The 18,699-nt window shown below is 35.1% G+C and overlaps 1 protein-coding gene, 1 non-coding gene and 1 pseudogene across 3 annotated transcripts; all 3 read right to left on the bottom strand.

Moving 5' to 3' along the window:
• Positions 1–359: 359 nt before the first annotated feature.
• Positions 360–1,991, bottom strand: LOC147386319 (mitogen-activated protein kinase kinase kinase 17-like). Its single transcript, XM_086424378.1, has one exon. It carries the CDS (start codon positions 1,803–1,805, stop codon positions 375–377), a length of 1,431 nt encoding a protein of 476 aa, XP_086280504.1. The 5' UTR covers positions 1,806–1,991; the 3' UTR covers positions 360–374.
• Positions 1,992–10,620: 8,629 nt separating this feature from the next.
• On the bottom strand, positions 10,621–16,345 carry LOC147386317 (mitochondrial succinate-fumarate transporter 1-like; annotated as a pseudogene). Its single transcript, XR_015172199.1, has 3 exons — positions 15,799–16,345; positions 12,340–12,431; positions 10,621–12,126 (listed from the first exon to the last, which is right to left on the bottom strand). The product of XR_015172199.1 is annotated as a mitochondrial succinate-fumarate transporter 1-like (transcript).
• Positions 11,347–11,449, bottom strand: LOC147386318 (U6 spliceosomal RNA). The gene has a single exon (XR_015172370.1). It is a non-coding gene; the product is annotated as a U6 spliceosomal RNA (small nuclear RNA).
• Positions 16,346–18,699: the final 2,354 nt, after the last annotated feature.

Here is an 18,699-nt window from a genome sequence, read left to right as displayed (position 1 = left end):
GAATAAAAATATTTTAGGATAATATAATTTTGAGTTGTGATAATTTGACTTTTCTTTTTTTTTGTTCGTTTCCTCCGTAGAATCGTACAAAATCATAAAGGCCTGTCCTTGTGTGTATTGTTCTATGAAGGGAGCGTACATAAAATAATAATAAAAAATAAATACAAAAAGAGTCGGCTTATCACGACTCTTTAATTTTTTTTAATTTTTTTTAATTTTTAATTTTTAAAGTAGAGGGTCCAATCGAATTTTACATAGGTCCAACCAATTCAACAATTAGATTTTTTAAACCTAACTAAAAACCCAACTTTCTTTTTCGATTTGTCTCATGCAATGAAATCCATTTTACCAAAAAATTCATTTTTCCAAAAAATTCATCTTCCCTTGAACACCAATTCCATGTGATCAGACCCTAAAGACTTTAAAATAAAATAAAAAACACATAGGTGGGTCCCATCGTAAACAAAATTTGGGATTTTAGACTCCCATTGTTCAATTGAAGTCAAGTATAAAAATAATAATCGAAATCTGAATATAATAAATAATAAAAATAATTTACACCACCAACACACCACCACAAAATCCCTCTTTTCCAACCCGAGCCGCTGACAACCCAAACCAGCTTTGCAGCAACCACACGAACAACTGTCTAAGCTGACACAACTAATATTCTTCAAATATTCCCACTTTATTCCATCACTTCCCACTCTACCACTCAAACAATTCAAATATTCCGAATTCGTCCTTTCTCTTTCCTCTTCATCACTAACAGAACCACATCTCACCACCTCCCAACCTTCAGATTCCCAAACTACCCCTCTTTCTGAAGCTAATTCCCTAATCCTCTCCTTAGCTGAAATTGTAAAATTTACCAAATCGGAACCATTTTTAATTTCTTCATCATCGTCTTCGTCTTTGTTAAATTCTGAATTTGACCAATCAAGAACGCTACGAGGAGACGATTCGAAAACAATATCGGCCGATACGAACGGATGTTGTAACAGTTGCTCGCATGTCCATCGATCACTCGGATCTCTCCTTAAACACTTTTCTAGGAAATCTCGACCAGATTCCGATAACTGCGGTGGAAATTCCGGCAATTCGTCAGAGAATCCGATCTGACACAAAGTCGCAGTACCGAAATCTTTCCATGGCGGCCTTCCAGTGATCATCTCGATAACTGTGCAACCTAACGACCAAACGTCAGATTCCGGCCCTTGCCGTTCTTGTCGAATCACCTCCGGTGCCATCCACAACGGCGTTCCATGTGGCACTATCATCTTTCCTCCGTCATCTTCGCCGTTGATTCTCCTCGCCGATCCAAAATCGGCGAGTTTCGCTACTCCAGGAGTAGGACCCACCAACACATTACTGCCCTTTACGTCGCAATGGACAATTCCCCTCGAGTGTACATACTCCAACGCTGAGAGAATCCGCCACGTGTACGACCGCACAATTTGTTCGTCCACGTAAGCACCTTTACCGCACAATTGACTTGCCAAATCAGCAACTGTCCCACCAGACATGTACTCCACGTGTAAATTCCGGAACGTTTCCATTGCCGTATCCGACACGTGTGTTAGATCATTACCGAGGTAGTGAATCACGTGAGGTGAAGAAAGTGTTTGGAGAATCCGAATTTCGTTTTCTAGAGATTCAATGTGGGAAGGAAGAGCTGTCTTCAAATTAACGGACTTAACGGCGAAAATACATCCGTCTGATTTATTAACGGCGAGGTTAACGGTGCCAAACGAACCTTTTCCAATACAAACCCCTCTAACCCATTCTAGAGAAGATCTTTCCATTATCGAATTCTCACTCGAATGTTGAAGAAGGCGAGAAGGCGAGAAGTAGACGCTTTAAGTCTTTTAAGACTGAAAAATTAGGTTTTAGAGAATTTGTCACGAGAGGTCCCCAAACTTTGAAGTATTTATATGTGGTTGGAAGGTGGTGAGATTGATTTAATTGTAAAATAATCCAGAAAGTTAGATGACGTCAGCAAAAGTTAGGGACAGAGGTTGACGTATAAGGGGGGTTACTTGCTTTTATCCTTATCCGTGAAGATTAGTAGAACAATCCCACCGAAAAACATGAGATGAGAAAGTTTTCAAGTTTTGGTGGGTCAGGGGTTGGGCTTTAAATTTTTAAATATTGGATCCTGTACTATTTGTTGTTGGCTTGTAATCTAACTTCTTGGGACATTTTTTTGGGCACATTGACATGTGTCCATGAAAAAAGGTATTCTTCAATTTCTAGAAATTATGTATCAGTTGAGTTTTAGGATTTGTTTTGAACACCCAACTTTATATTCTTCATAAATCTCAAAAGCTTTTTATTAAATCTCATCTATAATGTTGTATAAAGTGTGATAGAAGAATATATATATTTAATCAAAAATCAAATTTTACTAAATATTTTTTAATTCTTCAAATAATAAATAGAGAAATCATACTAATAATCTATGGATTAACACCACTCTATCTTAGTTGGTCATCAAGCCTATTTAAAGATCTATATTATCCAATTCAAGTACAATCTAAATTGATTCTAAAATTATGGTCAGAAGCCTTAGTGCCTAGTGCGTGTGGGGGAGAGAGGACTACATGTGTCCCGAGAATTAGAGTAGAGAAACTCATAATTTTTCTATTCTTTTTGTTTTCCCAATCCAAACACAGAGTTAAAATCCAAACTCCTAATTTTTCGGAAATTTTCTCTCTACCAACAAATCACGCATGCCTTTTATAATGCACGTGACGTCATGCCATTGATTTATCAACTTAGCACAAAATTTTCGTTTGGATTGTCAAGCGAGGAGAGAAAAGTAATGGAGAGAAAAACGGCTCGATTTTTCCTCTTCAAATAGGAGAGAAATAGAGGAAAATAAAATGTTTATAACTAAAAAAATGTATTAAAAATTACAACTCTAACTTTTTTGTCTTTCCAAACTTAAATATTTTTTATTGTTAAATCAAATAAGATGGAGAGAAATAAGGTTTCTTTTCTTTCCATTTCCCTCAATTCAAACACAATGTAAGTGTTTTTTCAATACACATGGTGTCATGCCATTGATTCATCAGTTTAACACAAAAATTTCTTAACAACAAATTCTTAATTCGAGGATTATTTAGGTGCTCTAACTGGTTTGAATACCTTAATTAAAAAAAAATAAAAAAAAATTGAGTTTTTTACAAGAATTACTAATGTAATTTATTTATTTATCTACATCATCCAATTCAAGTATTATAGTTAAAGTTGAGATTTTTCAAAGACTCAAGGATACAATTTCCTCAATCAAACAAGCCCTTATTTGCTTGTTCATCAAATTAAAGTTCACCACTAAATTATTATTAGGGAGATAGAACAGTACAATACAGCACTCTGATGATGTCAAGTACAACACCGAATTACTACCGACGAAAAGCTAGGCAGTCCAATTAGATCGCGAAGAGGTGCGGCTCACGTGGGATGGCGGGAGACGTAAATCTGTTTGGTAACAGTTGTGGGACCCACCTATAAAGATGACGTGGCATAAATTTGTTGGACCACGTAGTCTTTAAAGCCAAGTAGTAGTTTTGTGGTGATTCTTCGACGTCGCTTACTGCACGATGCTTGTGTCTGGCCTTTGCGAGAGGGGTTGACGTGCACCAACAGACTCCACGTTAAATATTAAATTTACAGAGCAACCGAACTCTTGTTACTTAAATTACCAGAATACCCTTTAATTCATTAATATGGCAATAACGTGGTTGGCTTTTAGAATTAACTAATTCAACTGGGACCCACAATGGAATGACCTGTCCAAATCATTTTGATATTGGTTGGTCTTAAATAGTATATCTGGTTGATTTTAAATAAAAGGAGTGTATGCCACGTGTACATTTTATATACTTCTTGAAAAGTAAAGAGTCCCCTAGCCTTACAAAGGATTCTTGGGCTCACCATTTGGGATCCAAAAATATGATCTGATGTTTAGGTTTGTAAAAAATAAAATTTGAGGAAAAAAAATTATTTTTTATCATTGAATTTTATTTTTATGTTTGGGAGTTACGAGGAAGTTTGATAGTCATCCATTTTTAAAATCTTAGATATAATTCAATGGAAAATAAAAATTAATTTTTTTTATTTTAATTTTTTGATGAAACTTATAAAATTGTGATATTGGGTTTCTGATGTGATAATTCATTTGAGCAAATTGACCCTTAATAAGATTCAAAATCTTACTATGTTAGTAAGGAAAGAGCTTCACAAAAGTAAATTGTTATTCTCCTGAACACAAATAATTTAATGTAATCCTCTAAAAATGTATTTTGATATAAACAATTGGGCTCAACGATGTTATGAGATTCTAATTTTTTATTTTATTTTTATTATTCCGTTGAAATTATTAAAAAAAAAAAATTTGATAAACTGTTACAATTATTATAAACTTGATTAAAATTAATATTGAAAATTATCAAATCTAATAACTTTAAGCCAACTTTAAAATTGAATGTTTGTGCATTAATCCACCAAAGCCCCAACACACTTAGTGGTCCGATTATGTGTCCCATAAGGGCATTTTAGAAGTGAGAGACATTAAACTGTTTACTGAAAGAAAACATCTAACTCAAGCCTTCCATGATGTAATGGTCTCGATTATGTGTCCCATAAGGCATTTAGAAGTGAGAGACATTAAACTGTTTACTGAAAGAAAATATCCAAATCAAGCCTTCCATGATGTAATGGTCTCCATATATTGCACTTGAATGGTGGATGTAATTTTCTTTTTATTTTCCATGGAATCTTCTACCTTATGCACACATTCTAACAATAAAATCAGTTCGAAAGAATAACAAGGTCGAGCGTATTAAATTATGTACCTTTACCTATGAAATTGACTCATTCATCCTAAAAGGGTAAATTCTTGATAGTTTGGTATGTCACATTGCCATGTCAAAATCACCTTTTTTGATTGAAAAGCAATCATATGATATTTATCTGCAACGGTCTAGCGCATGCGAATGCTTAGATATATGTTAATACCTAACAATAACCCTTCGCCAAACATCACAAACATGCATCGCTGTCATACGTCACCAATTGTAAATTGTTTGAGATGTTTGTAACCGTCACTTTTTCATTTTCTTAAGAGTTGGAGACGGGAATCTCCTTCTTTCCTTTATTGGCTGAAAGAGCTTTGACTCTTGAGTTCAAGCCCACTCGTTAACCATCCACAAGAATTTATCTCTACTTACTTGGTATGTGGGAGTATTGCATGTACTCAGGGGATTTGGACGAGATATGATGTTTTAAGAAGCCAATTGTCTCAGTCCTGCTAATCGAGTTTACGGTCTGGAACCCATTATCACACAAAAAAAGACACACACTCAACAATGTTGTTCATAATCAATTGAGTCAACTCAGAAAATTGACTCCACTCATATATCTGTTATTGAGTCAACTCAAAGATACAATCTGAATAAATCAAATTGATACTCAAATCAGGTTGGATCTAGAATGAGATTTGGAATTTGACTTGGACTTGACCCGGTAATTTAGGAAGATCCAGTAAAAATTTGGGTGATTTTGATAGAAAAACAGAAAGAGTGGGGCTTGTCTGAGTGGGTCTGGACCCTTGTCAAGGTAGAGCAAGACAAAGCAGAGAAATCTCTCACGAGTCACGAGACACTACAACGTGAAAGCAGGGACTAACCCATCTTTCTCGCATGACATGCAAACCTCACCATCCGCATTTTTTTCACGTTATGTCCCCACACAAAACAAAAAACCTAAACAAGTTGATTTTTTTTAAGTGTCCCCTCCAAATATTTGAGACAACCCCCATGTTTTCAAACTGATGATATGCCCCTCTTGAACTTGGTCTTCTCTTATAGACTAACGAGTAATTACTTAAATGCTCTCATCTTAACCTCTAGCAAAAGACCTTTGATTTTTCTTTCAAATATCAATCATCTTCAATCTCTTTATTCTTTTCAACCTTTATAGTTAATTATTTTTCTTCTATTCAACCTCATCTTCAATCAATCATTTTCAACCTCACCTCAACTCTTTGTAAGAATCGTTCATTTTTTACCTCAAAAACTCCGAAGTCTTTTACTTCTCCAAAAATCTTATCTTGTATATGAGCCCTGAATATTGAAATAGATAAAATCTCGAAGTTGAAGGTGAAAAGTATGCAAAATATGCATAACTGATTATCAAAATAAAAAATCAAGGCATTTTGGATAAAGGTTGAAGATAATGGAATTTGAAACATTTTTCATTAATTGATTAGAAAAGACCGAGGTCCAAGGGGGTATGTCATCAGTTTGAAAATGAAGAGGTATCTCTAATTAATATATCTAATTCACCCTTTTTATAAAAGATGGATGGATGATAATGTGATGCTTAGGTCCGCAAAAGTTTGCACACATACATGATTCATCAATTTAGAAAATCGATTGATGGACGATCATATATATCATCGATTCGATAACATGATCGACAACTCTTAAAATGGTCACATTGTAGTTAATGGTTGTAACATTGACATGTGATAAGGTCATACTTGTCTTGTATTTATGTTGGCGGATTGGCTTTTCACACCCGACAAGAACAAACAAGTTGAAACAAGGTGTAATGTGGGTAGGCAGCACTTATGTCAACAACATGATCTTACTACTATGAATATGGGTCCTCTAAGATAGTCTAAGAATCCTTTAATTTTAGTACCTTTGGTCTAACAGATGTTAGATGATAACTTATATTCAAATGTTTATCTACGAAGATATTATTCCTCCTTGCCAACTATGCTATATAGCAAGCTCATCAGTAGTCTTCTTCACGTCATGTCTCTTTTTAATTAAAAAAAAAAAGGCTGATACGTACATCAGGTGCACTTCCAAGAAGGTCTCATTTAGTGTGTACTTATGTGAGTCCAAAAATTTTATTTATTTATTTATTTACATTGATTGTATTTCTTGTTTAAGATATAAATGTGTTTTGCTAATCAAAACAAAACTAGACTTGCTCATTGAGCACAAACCTGCCCAACCCATCTAAAACTACATAACTTGGGCTAACTCAAGTGTAGAAGCTCAAGCTCGAATTGAACTTGGGATAATGAGCTCAGGCTCAATGCCCAGGTTTAGTTTAGCTTGGGTTGAGGGCTCTAGCATTTGAGTTGAGCCTCGGTCTACCCTCCAATCCGCCCAAGTAGTAGTCCTGTATCTGCCAAGAAGTGGCATATTCTGTTATTCAGCACTATACATGATCCTGCTAATTTTCAACTGAATTAGTTGAATTATTACAATGTAATTTTTCCATCAATACAAATATCTTGAGATCATCAATATTCCATGTCCAAACTTCTTATTAATACTATCTTCGTCCTCACCATTGTTGTTCGACACCACTGTGCTACTCGTCAAAGAGTCTCCAACCCTTTATTTAGAATAAAGCAAGTTTAGAGAATGATAAAAAATCCTTAATACATGGCCTTGTCCCTATTGATAGGTTTACCTCACTTCAAACCCTAATTTAATAGTTTCCTTATATGTTACCAATCTACTACAATCTCTTCCATGATTTGTCAAAGTCGTGATTTTCTGACGCCCCTCTGACAACACGCCCTCGGATGTGGCATGGGCTAGAACCATAGATTTTTTTTCCCTCAGGATACATAACTGTACATCTTCATAAACATATGCAACCGTGTATCCTGAGGAAAATAATCTATGGTTCTAGTACATGCCATGTTAAGGGGCATGTGTTAGAGGGGGGGTGTCAGAAAATGACTATTCTTTGTCAAATCCATAATTATCTATTTCAAATCCATAATTTTTACGCACATGCCAAGCAGTTTGGTAAGCAACTGACATGGCAAGGGCACAAAACCGCACGTATTTTTCCTGTGTATCCCAATAAAAAAGATCTATGATTCTAAGCGCCCTTACAACGTCAATCACGTACCAAAATTGTGTGCATTCATCCCGACTCTTTGGACAATTATCCTACCCATGAGACAGTCATCCCAAAGGGTACTTCCCTTCTTGTTCACGTGGATGGACCATTTTTTATATAAATAGAATATTTTATTAAAAAAAGAGAGAAAATGGATGATGGAGGTCTCAAAAGTACAAGAAAACAACAATGAACCAACTAAAAGGCCCCCCCAACCAAAAGTACCCGTAAAACTCTTACTTGCCTATGGATTACACATCCTATCCCATCTTACAAGAAGTCTTCAAAAAAGTAAGGAAAAAAAAACCCTTCTTTACCAATAAAACCACCATGAATGGGACTTGAATATATCTTAAACAGGACTATATCTCATCCAGAGAGTACCACATTTTTCTTTCCCTTATCAGATTGTCGGGCATGGATCTATCTCTTGCCCTCTCTCAACATGAGTATTGAAGTGACACGTGTTTGATTGGATTAGTTGCATTGTTTTTTTTTTTAACCAATACAACCATCACTTTTACTACTACTACCACTACCACTACCACCACCATCACCATCACCATCACCATCACCATTGCCTTACACCATTTTTATTGCAACGCAACGTGGTAATGAATCATGATACCATATAGAGTCCCTCGGGTAAAATTTAGATCCAAACTAGAACAGAACAGAACAGATATGTCGAGCTAAAGAAAAATAATTTAATGGTCTGGAACACTTTTAAAATATAACATTAGCTCAATATATTAATTATACATATAATTTTCACAAGTCTTCTGACTCTAATCAAATATTACCTTGATTGTTTTTTCTCGTTCTACCTACTTTGTACCATTTGTTTTGTCATATTAAAACAACAATTTATATTTTTTATTTTTATGGATGGATGATAATGGTGCATAGTTCCACCAAAGTTAGCATACACACATGGCATCACCAATCAAGAAAATCCAATTGATAGATCATATAAAGAGTGATAATCATGAACTTGATAACATGATGGATGACTTATAATTTGTCACACTGTAGTTACAAGTTGTAACATTCAACATGTGATTAGGTCGTATTTATCTTGAAGAGAGATGTTGGGAGTTTTGGCTTTTCATACCCGACATGAACCACCAAGTTGGAACAAGGTGTAATTTGGGTAGGCCAGCACTCATGTCGACAATACTATGATATATATTATTGGTCCTCTCTAAAATAGACTAAGAGTTCCTTTTTGGTCTAAGAGATGTTACATAATAACTTATATTTGAAACATTATCTTTGAAGATATATTATTCCACCTTGGTCAACTAAGCTATATTGGGAGACCAAGTCCTTTCTAATTAAAAACAGTCTGATACTAGTTAGCATCCATCAAAGTATGTGAGCTAAAAAAACAATTCTCTCCCAACACTTGGCATACTCTCTTGTAGGACAAGTAGGCTCTGCTTAGTACACTACAAATCATTTGTATTTGCAAATATTTTACACTGAAAATTTTACTATTGGTTGGTAGCCGTTGGAAAATCTCTTGCAAAATTATTTTTTTCATTTTTTTAATTGATATTTGCAATGCAAAAATTTTTGCAATGATTTCTTGTTAAACTCAACCTCATTAAAGAATGAGTTGATGAATGCATGCGGTTTTGGTACATGGTTGGGAACGCTGCTGACGTGGCAAGGGCACCTATGTATCCTGATGAAAAAGATCTATGATTCTCTGCCCTTGCCACGTCATCCGCATACCCAACCCTGTACCATTATCAAAACCACGTGCATTCATCCGGACTCTTAATGAATTTATCAAAATTACCCTAATATCTTCAACACTTATTGTATTAACATACACATGAATTTATATATATATGGTCCCGTTCGGCACCCAATCATTTTTGTCTTACATGGGTTAAAAGTTTTGGAATGAGCTGATATGGGCTGATTTTTGGTGAGGATAGGCTCCTCACCATTGAGATCATCCTCACAAAAAATCAACCCATTCCAAAACTTCTAACCCATGTAAGACAAAAATGATTGGGCAAATGGTTGGGTGCTGAACATTTCCCATATATATATATAGGGACGGTTCATAGGACATATGTGATGATTTTTCAAAATAAGGGTTAAAAGTTTCGGATTGAGCTGATTTTTTGGGAGGATGATCTCTATGATGAGAAGATCATCCTCACAAAAAATCAGCCCAGTTTAAACCTTCTAATTCTATCAAAAGTGATTTAGAATGTCGACCATCGATTTTGTACCAATAATTAATAATCATTATTGATGGATTTCGAAGTTTCAAATTAGATTGATTTTTTGTGAGGATGATCTTCTCTTCATAGAGATCATTCTCACAAAAAATTAGCTCAATTCGAGACTTCTCATAGAGATCATTCTCACAAAAAATCAGTTCAATTAGAAACTTCTAACCCATATTTTGTCAAATGATTGTTGTTACATATGATTTTACTTATGTCCCATGAACCGCCTACCAAAGATCTAGTAACCTAGATATCAGAAATACAAACAACCAATAAATAAATTCCTAACAATTAATTGCATTTTTCACCTATGCAACTATCTTCATCATCATCAAAACATTACACCATTGGTATTTCAAGTTACATCAGTAATAAACCATGATACCACACAAAGCGCACCAAGGACAAAAATAGGCCCAAAACTGGATGGAAAACTTATGTAATATAACATGCATATTAGCTCAGTATATCAACTATAAATCCATAATTCACAAGTCTTTTGACCCTGATTAATTATCATATTGGTGCTCCTCTCTGTCTCTTTTTGCTCTAAACTTACTCTGTCAAAACACAACTAACCTCTCTCATGTTAAAACAACTAAACATTCTTGCTTTGAAAAATATTATCACTCCCCACTTGTTGTCTTGTCCGTAACTTGATTGTATCAATCATGACTCCACATCTATCATATATGGTAATGATCCAAAGAAATCCACCTTAGCTTCAAACTTCAAAGATGATTGGAAATCCTCTCCTTGCAACCATGCCTCAATAGATCGGATGCTCTCTTATCTATTTCAAAGTTAATTGAGACTCGAATCACCATTCTCTTGCTCCTCGGCACAAGTCTCTTATAAATAAAAAATCAAACTTCGTCCTGTGTGACCCAAAATCTGACTAACAAGATCTTAACAGTCTACACCAGGGACCTCACAACTGATGTACCACATTTGCTGCAATTGACCTATAAATGATCACAGAAAATAACCCAGACCTGTGACCGTGTATCCCTGTAAATAAATGGTTTCATCCGTTTTATCATTCTTGCCAAAGTACGAATGAATTCCATCACATGCCCACTTCATTCACTAAATAGTTTATGAGGTCAGTACCAAATCACATTTGATAGCTTTTCTTTCTTTTGAAGGGTAAATTTTGTTGGACCATCTCTCAATTTGAGTGTGTCATCCTTGCGCAAGGGCCATGCTAATCTTCTCTGTATCAGTCCAATTTTATCCGATATCTCCAAAAAGACCACCATGTATGAAAGCTTGCCTTGCTCTTCTTCCCTCGAATTTGATCACTCTCTCAATGCATCTATATGGACAGAAACAAAAAATGGTTACAGATGATGAAAGAGAAAGAATGGATGGCTACCCAAACAAAATCTTCAACTTACAAAGATGAATTGTGGAGATACTTTCTTTCATAAAAGCCAGTCACCTGGTCAGCAACAGTCCACATAATGGCCTGACCAGGTGGAATTCGCATGAGCCTAGGTAGTAACCCCTTCCACAGTGCAAGTAGTCCCTCCTCCACATATATGGTTCTGATGGCATGTACCATGCCCTTGTACTTCGCCCCACTTCCCAAATGGCTCTGAGCCATCAGTCTTGTTTTCACAACATCAAAGGGGCCCGTGCACACAGGACCCACAGTTCCTGCCAGAAACCCTGACACCATTGACTGCCATGGTTGGAGGACTTTCCTGTCTCCTTCGTGTTTCTTCCATAACATCTTGTCAAACGTGTTCTTGGCTGTGAACATGGCTGCCTGATTCGTCCCATTGCGCATAACAGTTGGAGCAGCACCTGCCCAGAGCCCAAGGAGACCTTCCTCACGGATGATCATTCTTGCACAGTGTATGGGACCCTTGTACTTTAGGAGCTCGAGACTCAATCCTCTCTGTTGTTGCAGTCTAATCTTGACCACCTGCAGCCAACAACCATGGATTCGATTTCTAAGCAAATCCATTAATTTTTAGAACCCATACTGGTTAAGCTATGATGCCAACTGACATGTAGTAAAACTATGAACCAGGAGCAATAAAAACAAGAAAAGATGAGAAACTTTCACAAAAATCCCTGAATATTGGTGCCTATATTATTTTGTGTCCATCCTGCACCGTACATAAGGCCCACTAACCAACTCATGAATCCAGATTATCCATTCCATGGGCCAATTCCTCAAAATCATATTGATTGCCTCTTTCCCTCCAAAGCAGCCCCAGATAAGTCCTGCCAAGAGAAGATCCTCCCCTTTTAGATAGAGAAGAAGAGGCAACATTCATATGACATTCATATTCAACATTACAAGTAGTGGCTATTTTCATCCTTGCCATAAAGCAAGGGCAACAGAAGATGACAAACTTGATGTGCTAGCTTGTATACAACATAAAAAACCTGAACATGTTACATAATATCTAACTACAATCATGATCAAGGCGTACTATCAAAATCCATTGGACCTCAAAACATAAGAATTACTGCAAAAGCCTGACAATGGTTTACTGCAGGTTGTAGAGACTTGATCAAGTTGTATCAACTCACCCAATCTTGGCAGTCACCAACAGGGCCATGTGACAGAAGACCTGCAGGGTGATGCTTTTGGCCATTTTATAGTACTGTCTAAAGAGTAGTGCAATCATGATTCTAGTAGTTTTGAGTATTCTGCTAATGAGTGATTGCATAGTCCGCCTTGTTATCAATCTCCCGTTTAATTCTTGAAAAATTCACAAATTTTCATTTTTTTTCAGTGAAAGTATTATTCTCCGGATTATTTAACTATTCTGAATAATTCACGTATTTTAAGTTAAAAAAGAATAAAACACAGTTTTTATGAATTTTTATAAAACTTGGTCGGAAAAAAAAATACTATTGTAATTTGTTGTATATTGCAAGTGTAAACTTGTATGTTGTGACATGTAACACAAGTTGACATTGATGCAGCCATGCTTCAAAATTTTGGAAGAATTCACCTTTTTAGGTGACAAATGTCCCTTTTATCTTTAAAAAATAATGACACAGCTCCACATTTATTTATGATTACACCTTAATTTTTCAAATTGATGAGTTGTCCCTTGACTTTGGTCTTCTTTTACAAACCAATGGAACAATAATGCTAACGGCCTCATTATCACCACCATCATTATTACCATCACCACCAGCATCACCAATTACTTCATCACTATCGTATTACCGAATTTTTTGTTTTCCAATTTTTGAAATGAGACGGATAATACACGTATGAAGCATATGCCGCGTATTTTCCATTTATCGAATTTTTTGCATCCAAAATCAAATAGAACCTGAATTTTTCACTTATCAAATTTTTGCTGTATTCTGAATTACTAACAAGGGTCCACACACATGCCATCCATCCTTTTAGTTAAAAATAAAATTAAAAATGTTGACTTGATCCTTGAACTCACAATTGAACAGATTTATATTTCAGAATCATGAATAGAGATCATACCACCTAAGTGACAGTTTGATTGGAATCCTATGAGTTGAAGATTTTTATGCCCAGGCAGCTCATTTTAAACAATGCTTCAGTTGCATCAGGAAGGTAGAAATATGTGCAATCAACAAAAAAGATACAGGTTGTGTGACCGAAATATGAATGGCTTCTCTCTGCTAGATTGTTCTGATTGCAAACACTAAAGACCTGGCAGTAAATGGTAATGGTCTAGTGAGGTTGCTCTCCTCCCAGCTCTACACCTAAGTGTGTCCGTTAGTGAAATGACTCCATGAGTCTATGATGCAGGACGATGAGGGGAGATAAAAAAAAATGGAATTTGGTTTAGGCTTTTGAGTAAGGATTAAGGATTTGAGATTGGGTTTACGATAGGACAGGTAAACCCAAAAGGTAAAAATGAATTTTTTATTTCAATTACTGTAGTATAGAGAAAATGGTTAAAGAAAATGGGGAATTGATTAAGAGTTGAGGTTTGTAGGTTTCAATAATCAAGAAAATCAAGAACAAAGAACTAAAAGTAAAACAAGAACAAAAAGAAAAGAAAAATGAAGTAAAGATTAGAATAAAAAAACGTTATACTGGACTCATTCCAAAATGGCCTCCACCACACCCATTGTTGGGAAGATCAAGCTCAAGCTTTCTTTTTATTCATCATATTCATTCATCATTGTTCATTACTAAAATAAAATCCTAATATAATCTATATAAATAAAATAAATCAAGAATCCTAGTCAAACTAAAATACCAAATAATTTAACCTTATTTTTGTAACTTTCTCTCTCCTAATTTCCAAATCCTAATAAACTTAAATATAAGACAAACTAAAGTTACTAAACTGCCCCTAAATATTATACTAAGACCATGGGCTAATAAAACATCAGAATAAACCCAAAAAACATAAAATTAAAATCTTAAAACAGTAATCTAAATAAATAACAAATCTAAAATAATCCCGGATGATAAACCGATAAATCTAGACCCAAATAAATGATAACCTATATAATTACAAATTTTCCATCAAAACCCTTGACCGTTAACTTGATTTCCATTCCTCATTAGTCTGGGGATGTACTTAACAATCTGTACGAACCTCGTCAACAAATCATTGTTTCTTGTTCTTCTGTCTTCTTTTTTCTATCTTGATTATTATATATCTAAATTTACTTTTTGTGATGCAAATTTCACGAGGCATCATACGGAAGCCTAGAAAATGCACTCATAGGAGGAATCATAACTCTGCCACTTTCACGCTCTTAGCATTACTTGCCTGCTCCAGCCCTGAAAGGAGTAGGATTACATTATATTGGCAGCTTGTGTAATATCCTTCCATCCTGATCCATTTGGTTAGTTATAGAATTGAATGGATGACTTGCTTCAACTTGTTAAACCATATTGAAAAGTTTTAAAAACCCAATACGTATTTCTTCAGACCGAGTTTTCCACATTTTTCTTCAATTCCTACCCATTGGGACCATTTTACCTCACATCATTTAGTAAAATCTAGTACTCTTACCACTTATGATTATATTCCAAGTAATGCTACTATCTGTATCTTTTGGTTACTTACTCTAGGAACATTATACATCTCAATGGACATTCTAGGAAATGAGAGATTTTGTCACAATAACCCAAAATTTTACAACACTGAGAATGCTGTCAAATGTGATGAGCTCCACATTGCTGTTCTTGAAATTCCATTGCTACAAGCCTAAAAGAATTGGTATCGGCACACCAAAAAATGCCACAGGAATTGACTAACTGGCTCACATCAATGCGTTCCATAAGGATTCTGAGCTCCATATTGGTTTCATTTAGCAGGAAGACATTGATTGTCCATGAAATCTAGCAGGCTATTGTGTTGGATTGCCCATGTGCTAATCCATGTGGGCCCAACGACCCTCAGTAAGATTTGAAATCTTACTAAGTTAGTAAGGAAAGTATTTTGTCATACCCTAAAACAAATGGTTACTCTTGAAACCAGACGAACCCACATAAACTACTATAAGAACGAACCAATAGAACATTCGAAACATCAACCAATAACAAAATTCGCAAGAAATTTTCTTTTTTTTAAGATAAAAAAAATCAAAATCAAAATTAAAATGGCATAATTCGATCTTATCATACTTGCCTCAAACGGTGTGACAATTACAAGCGGTTCAAGAACACCAGCCCCAAAACCCGAAATCAAGCTCCCTCGATTGCTTAGAACTCCTGTCTCGGAATCCTTGAAGATGGACTGAAACACTGCATTGGATCCCATTCTAAGTGCGTATTTTAGGGTTAGATGAGTAGCAAATGGGGTCAAACCCTTCCAGAGAGCCCGCACACCCTCTGTCCGTACAATTGTCGCCCCACAGTGGATAATCCCTCTTATAGGTTCCAGACCTGTCGAGCTGTAATCTCGTTTTTATAACATCGATCGGTTGCAGACAACAAGCTTCAACTACTCCACCGATCGAACCAGAGATTGCTTTCACGTAGGGTGGGATTGATTTCTTGATTTGCTGACGAGATTTCTGATCTTCATCTTCTCCCATTTTAAGGTTTTTTTTTCCGTAAAATACAACCTATTAGGGTTTTCCGAGAAGAAGAGATTAGGTTTTTTTTTTTTAAAATCTCATTTGCTTCTTCTTCTTCTGCTCATTTCCTCTTCTTTGTGTTTCCAGAAAATTTGGCGGATTCTTTATCTTATACGAAAGCACGCAGATGGGTACGCGGCTGACGTGGCAAAGGCACAGAATTGCAAATCTTTTTCCTGTGTACCCCGCTGAAAATTCTGTGCCTTTACCACATCAGCCCCATATCATCCACGTGTCCCTGTGTACCCCGCTGAAAATTCTGTGCCTTTACCACATCAGCCCCATATCATCCACGTGTCCCTTTCACAAATGAAAGCAATAGAGAGATTCTTTTGACACCCCAAATCTTATTTAGTGCACCTTAGATATAAAATTTATTTAACATTTATTTGATGCAATAAGTAAGGGATTCGTCCGAAGACCCTAAAAGAGTCAAACATTGTGCTAACCATTTTTGAAAATAAGGGTTAAACTTTTAGAGTGGGCTGATTTTTTGTGAGGATGATCTCTATGATGACCAAAAATCAAGTCATTCTAAAATTTCTAACCCTAGTTCACAAGTTGAAGAATTGTGAATCGTTCGATTTTTATAAATCACTTTTGACGAGATTAAAAGTTTTGAAATAGGTTCATTTTTTGTGAGGATGATCTCCTTATCATAGAGATCATCCTCACAAAAAATCAGCTCATTCTAAATTCTCCAACCCATACATTGAAAAAATTGTTAGGCACAATGTTTAGCTCTCTTTAGGACCTCTAAACGCCATCTATAAGTAAAAGTTGGGGAATTTTTTTGTTTGTGGGGGAGGGAGGGGGGGATGACATACGATCTCTATACTATTGATACACTTTCCATTTAATTTCCAATTTTCAAAACCATTCGGGATGTGCATAATTGCATGACAAACTCTAAGGAAAATAGTTTATAATGAAAATTTTAAATTTAATGGTGTTTGAGTGCAAAATAAATAAATAAATAAATATAATAAATAATTTTCTTCAAGCATGAGAAATCTTTTCCCCTAAAAAATGATTTGTCACACGACATCAAAATTTGGATCTCATAAATACCCTCACTTTTATGTTTAAAATTAAAGATTTTATTAACGTGTGCCCTAAGGACATAAGTTAGGGTGCATTAAATATTTTTTGTATAAAAAACAATTTTGAAGGAAGTTTTGGTATTAAAAAAAAAAAAAACAATTCCCAATGTGTATTTAATGCACTTTAACATGTGTCCTTAAGGCACATGTTAACAAAACCCTAAACTAAAAATAATGAAGGTCGTTTTAATAAAAAATTAATAAAATTGCAACCCACCGGTCCATGTCTCTATAATACAGTGATTGGTTTTCAAAACTACAAAAATATCACTTTTTCCTATACAATCTTCAAAATACCCTTTATTCAGTATTTCAAATCATACCAGGATAGTGGAGCTCAAATTGGCAATCCAACATCACAACTCTCTACATTTCATGGAACAACTCATATAAAAAAGAATAAGAAAATTTGACCTCCAAGGTTTTGAAAATGGACTGCTTCTGAACTCCTTAAAATTAAAATTTAATGGTGAAAATTAATTTTTACAAAAAATTCATAAAATTTTGTCCTATACATACATGTGGCATCGGATCATGTTTTTGAATGCCACACGGTGACCTCAATGATTCTTAGTAAGATTTCAAATCCTACTGAGTTAATAACGCTAACCTTACTCTTTAAATTACAAATAAACCCTTTTTATACATGTGTGTTTGCACATCAGCACATGCCACCTTCTAATTTAGTTATAAAAAATCATATATGATGAAAGTGTATTAAGAGAGGAGCATATGAATTCATCGGTTATTTTTAAATTTCTAACTGAATTTCTTTGTCTTCTGCATCAATGAGTCTGCATTTCCTTGAATTCAAATGTAATCATCATTGTTCCTGGGAGGTGGTGGTAGAGATGGCTTGTGGTGACATGTATATCTCATGGCTTTTTAATAGATTTTTTGTGTAATTTTTCATAATGTGCTTAAACAATAGAAAAGGATTTGTCTGACAAATCATTTTTCAGGGTAAATATTTTCCCTACAATCAAACACGTCCTTATTTCTTTCATCTTCATTTGCATGAATGGAGTAGAACCAATATTTTAAAAAGTGAACTTGTTTGGATTGATTTGCATAAAAAAGTTTTAGACATTTAATTTACACTAAAAATCATAAGAAAATACCGATTTTTGGATCGAATATTACTTGGATGATGATCCTCTTACCTTAGAATGAGGATAGGCGAGAAAAATTATGAATCAACCTTCTCAAACATACATATAACTTGCTTAGTTTATTAAAGTCCAGGTTGATACCACAACATAGGATCAAAGTCTGCATTTGACTACTAATTCCTAACCACAGACCAAAACTAGCTTATATCGTCTTAAGATAATTTTGAACTT

The sequence above is a fragment of the Akebia trifoliata genome, chromosome 14 (genome assembly GCF_017979445.1).
Source record: "Akebia trifoliata isolate Shusen 1 chromosome 14, ASM1797944v1, whole genome shotgun sequence".
Classification (NCBI taxonomy): Eukaryota; Viridiplantae; Streptophyta; class Magnoliopsida; order Ranunculales; family Lardizabalaceae; genus Akebia; species Akebia trifoliata.
This window is presented reverse-complemented; position numbering and strand designations above follow the sequence as displayed.

Excerpts from the sequence above, each read along its gene's own strand:
- LOC147386319 (XM_086424378.1), bottom strand. The coding sequence starts at position 1,805 with ATGGAAAGATCTTCTCTAGAATGGGTTAGAGGGGTTTGTATTGGAAAA.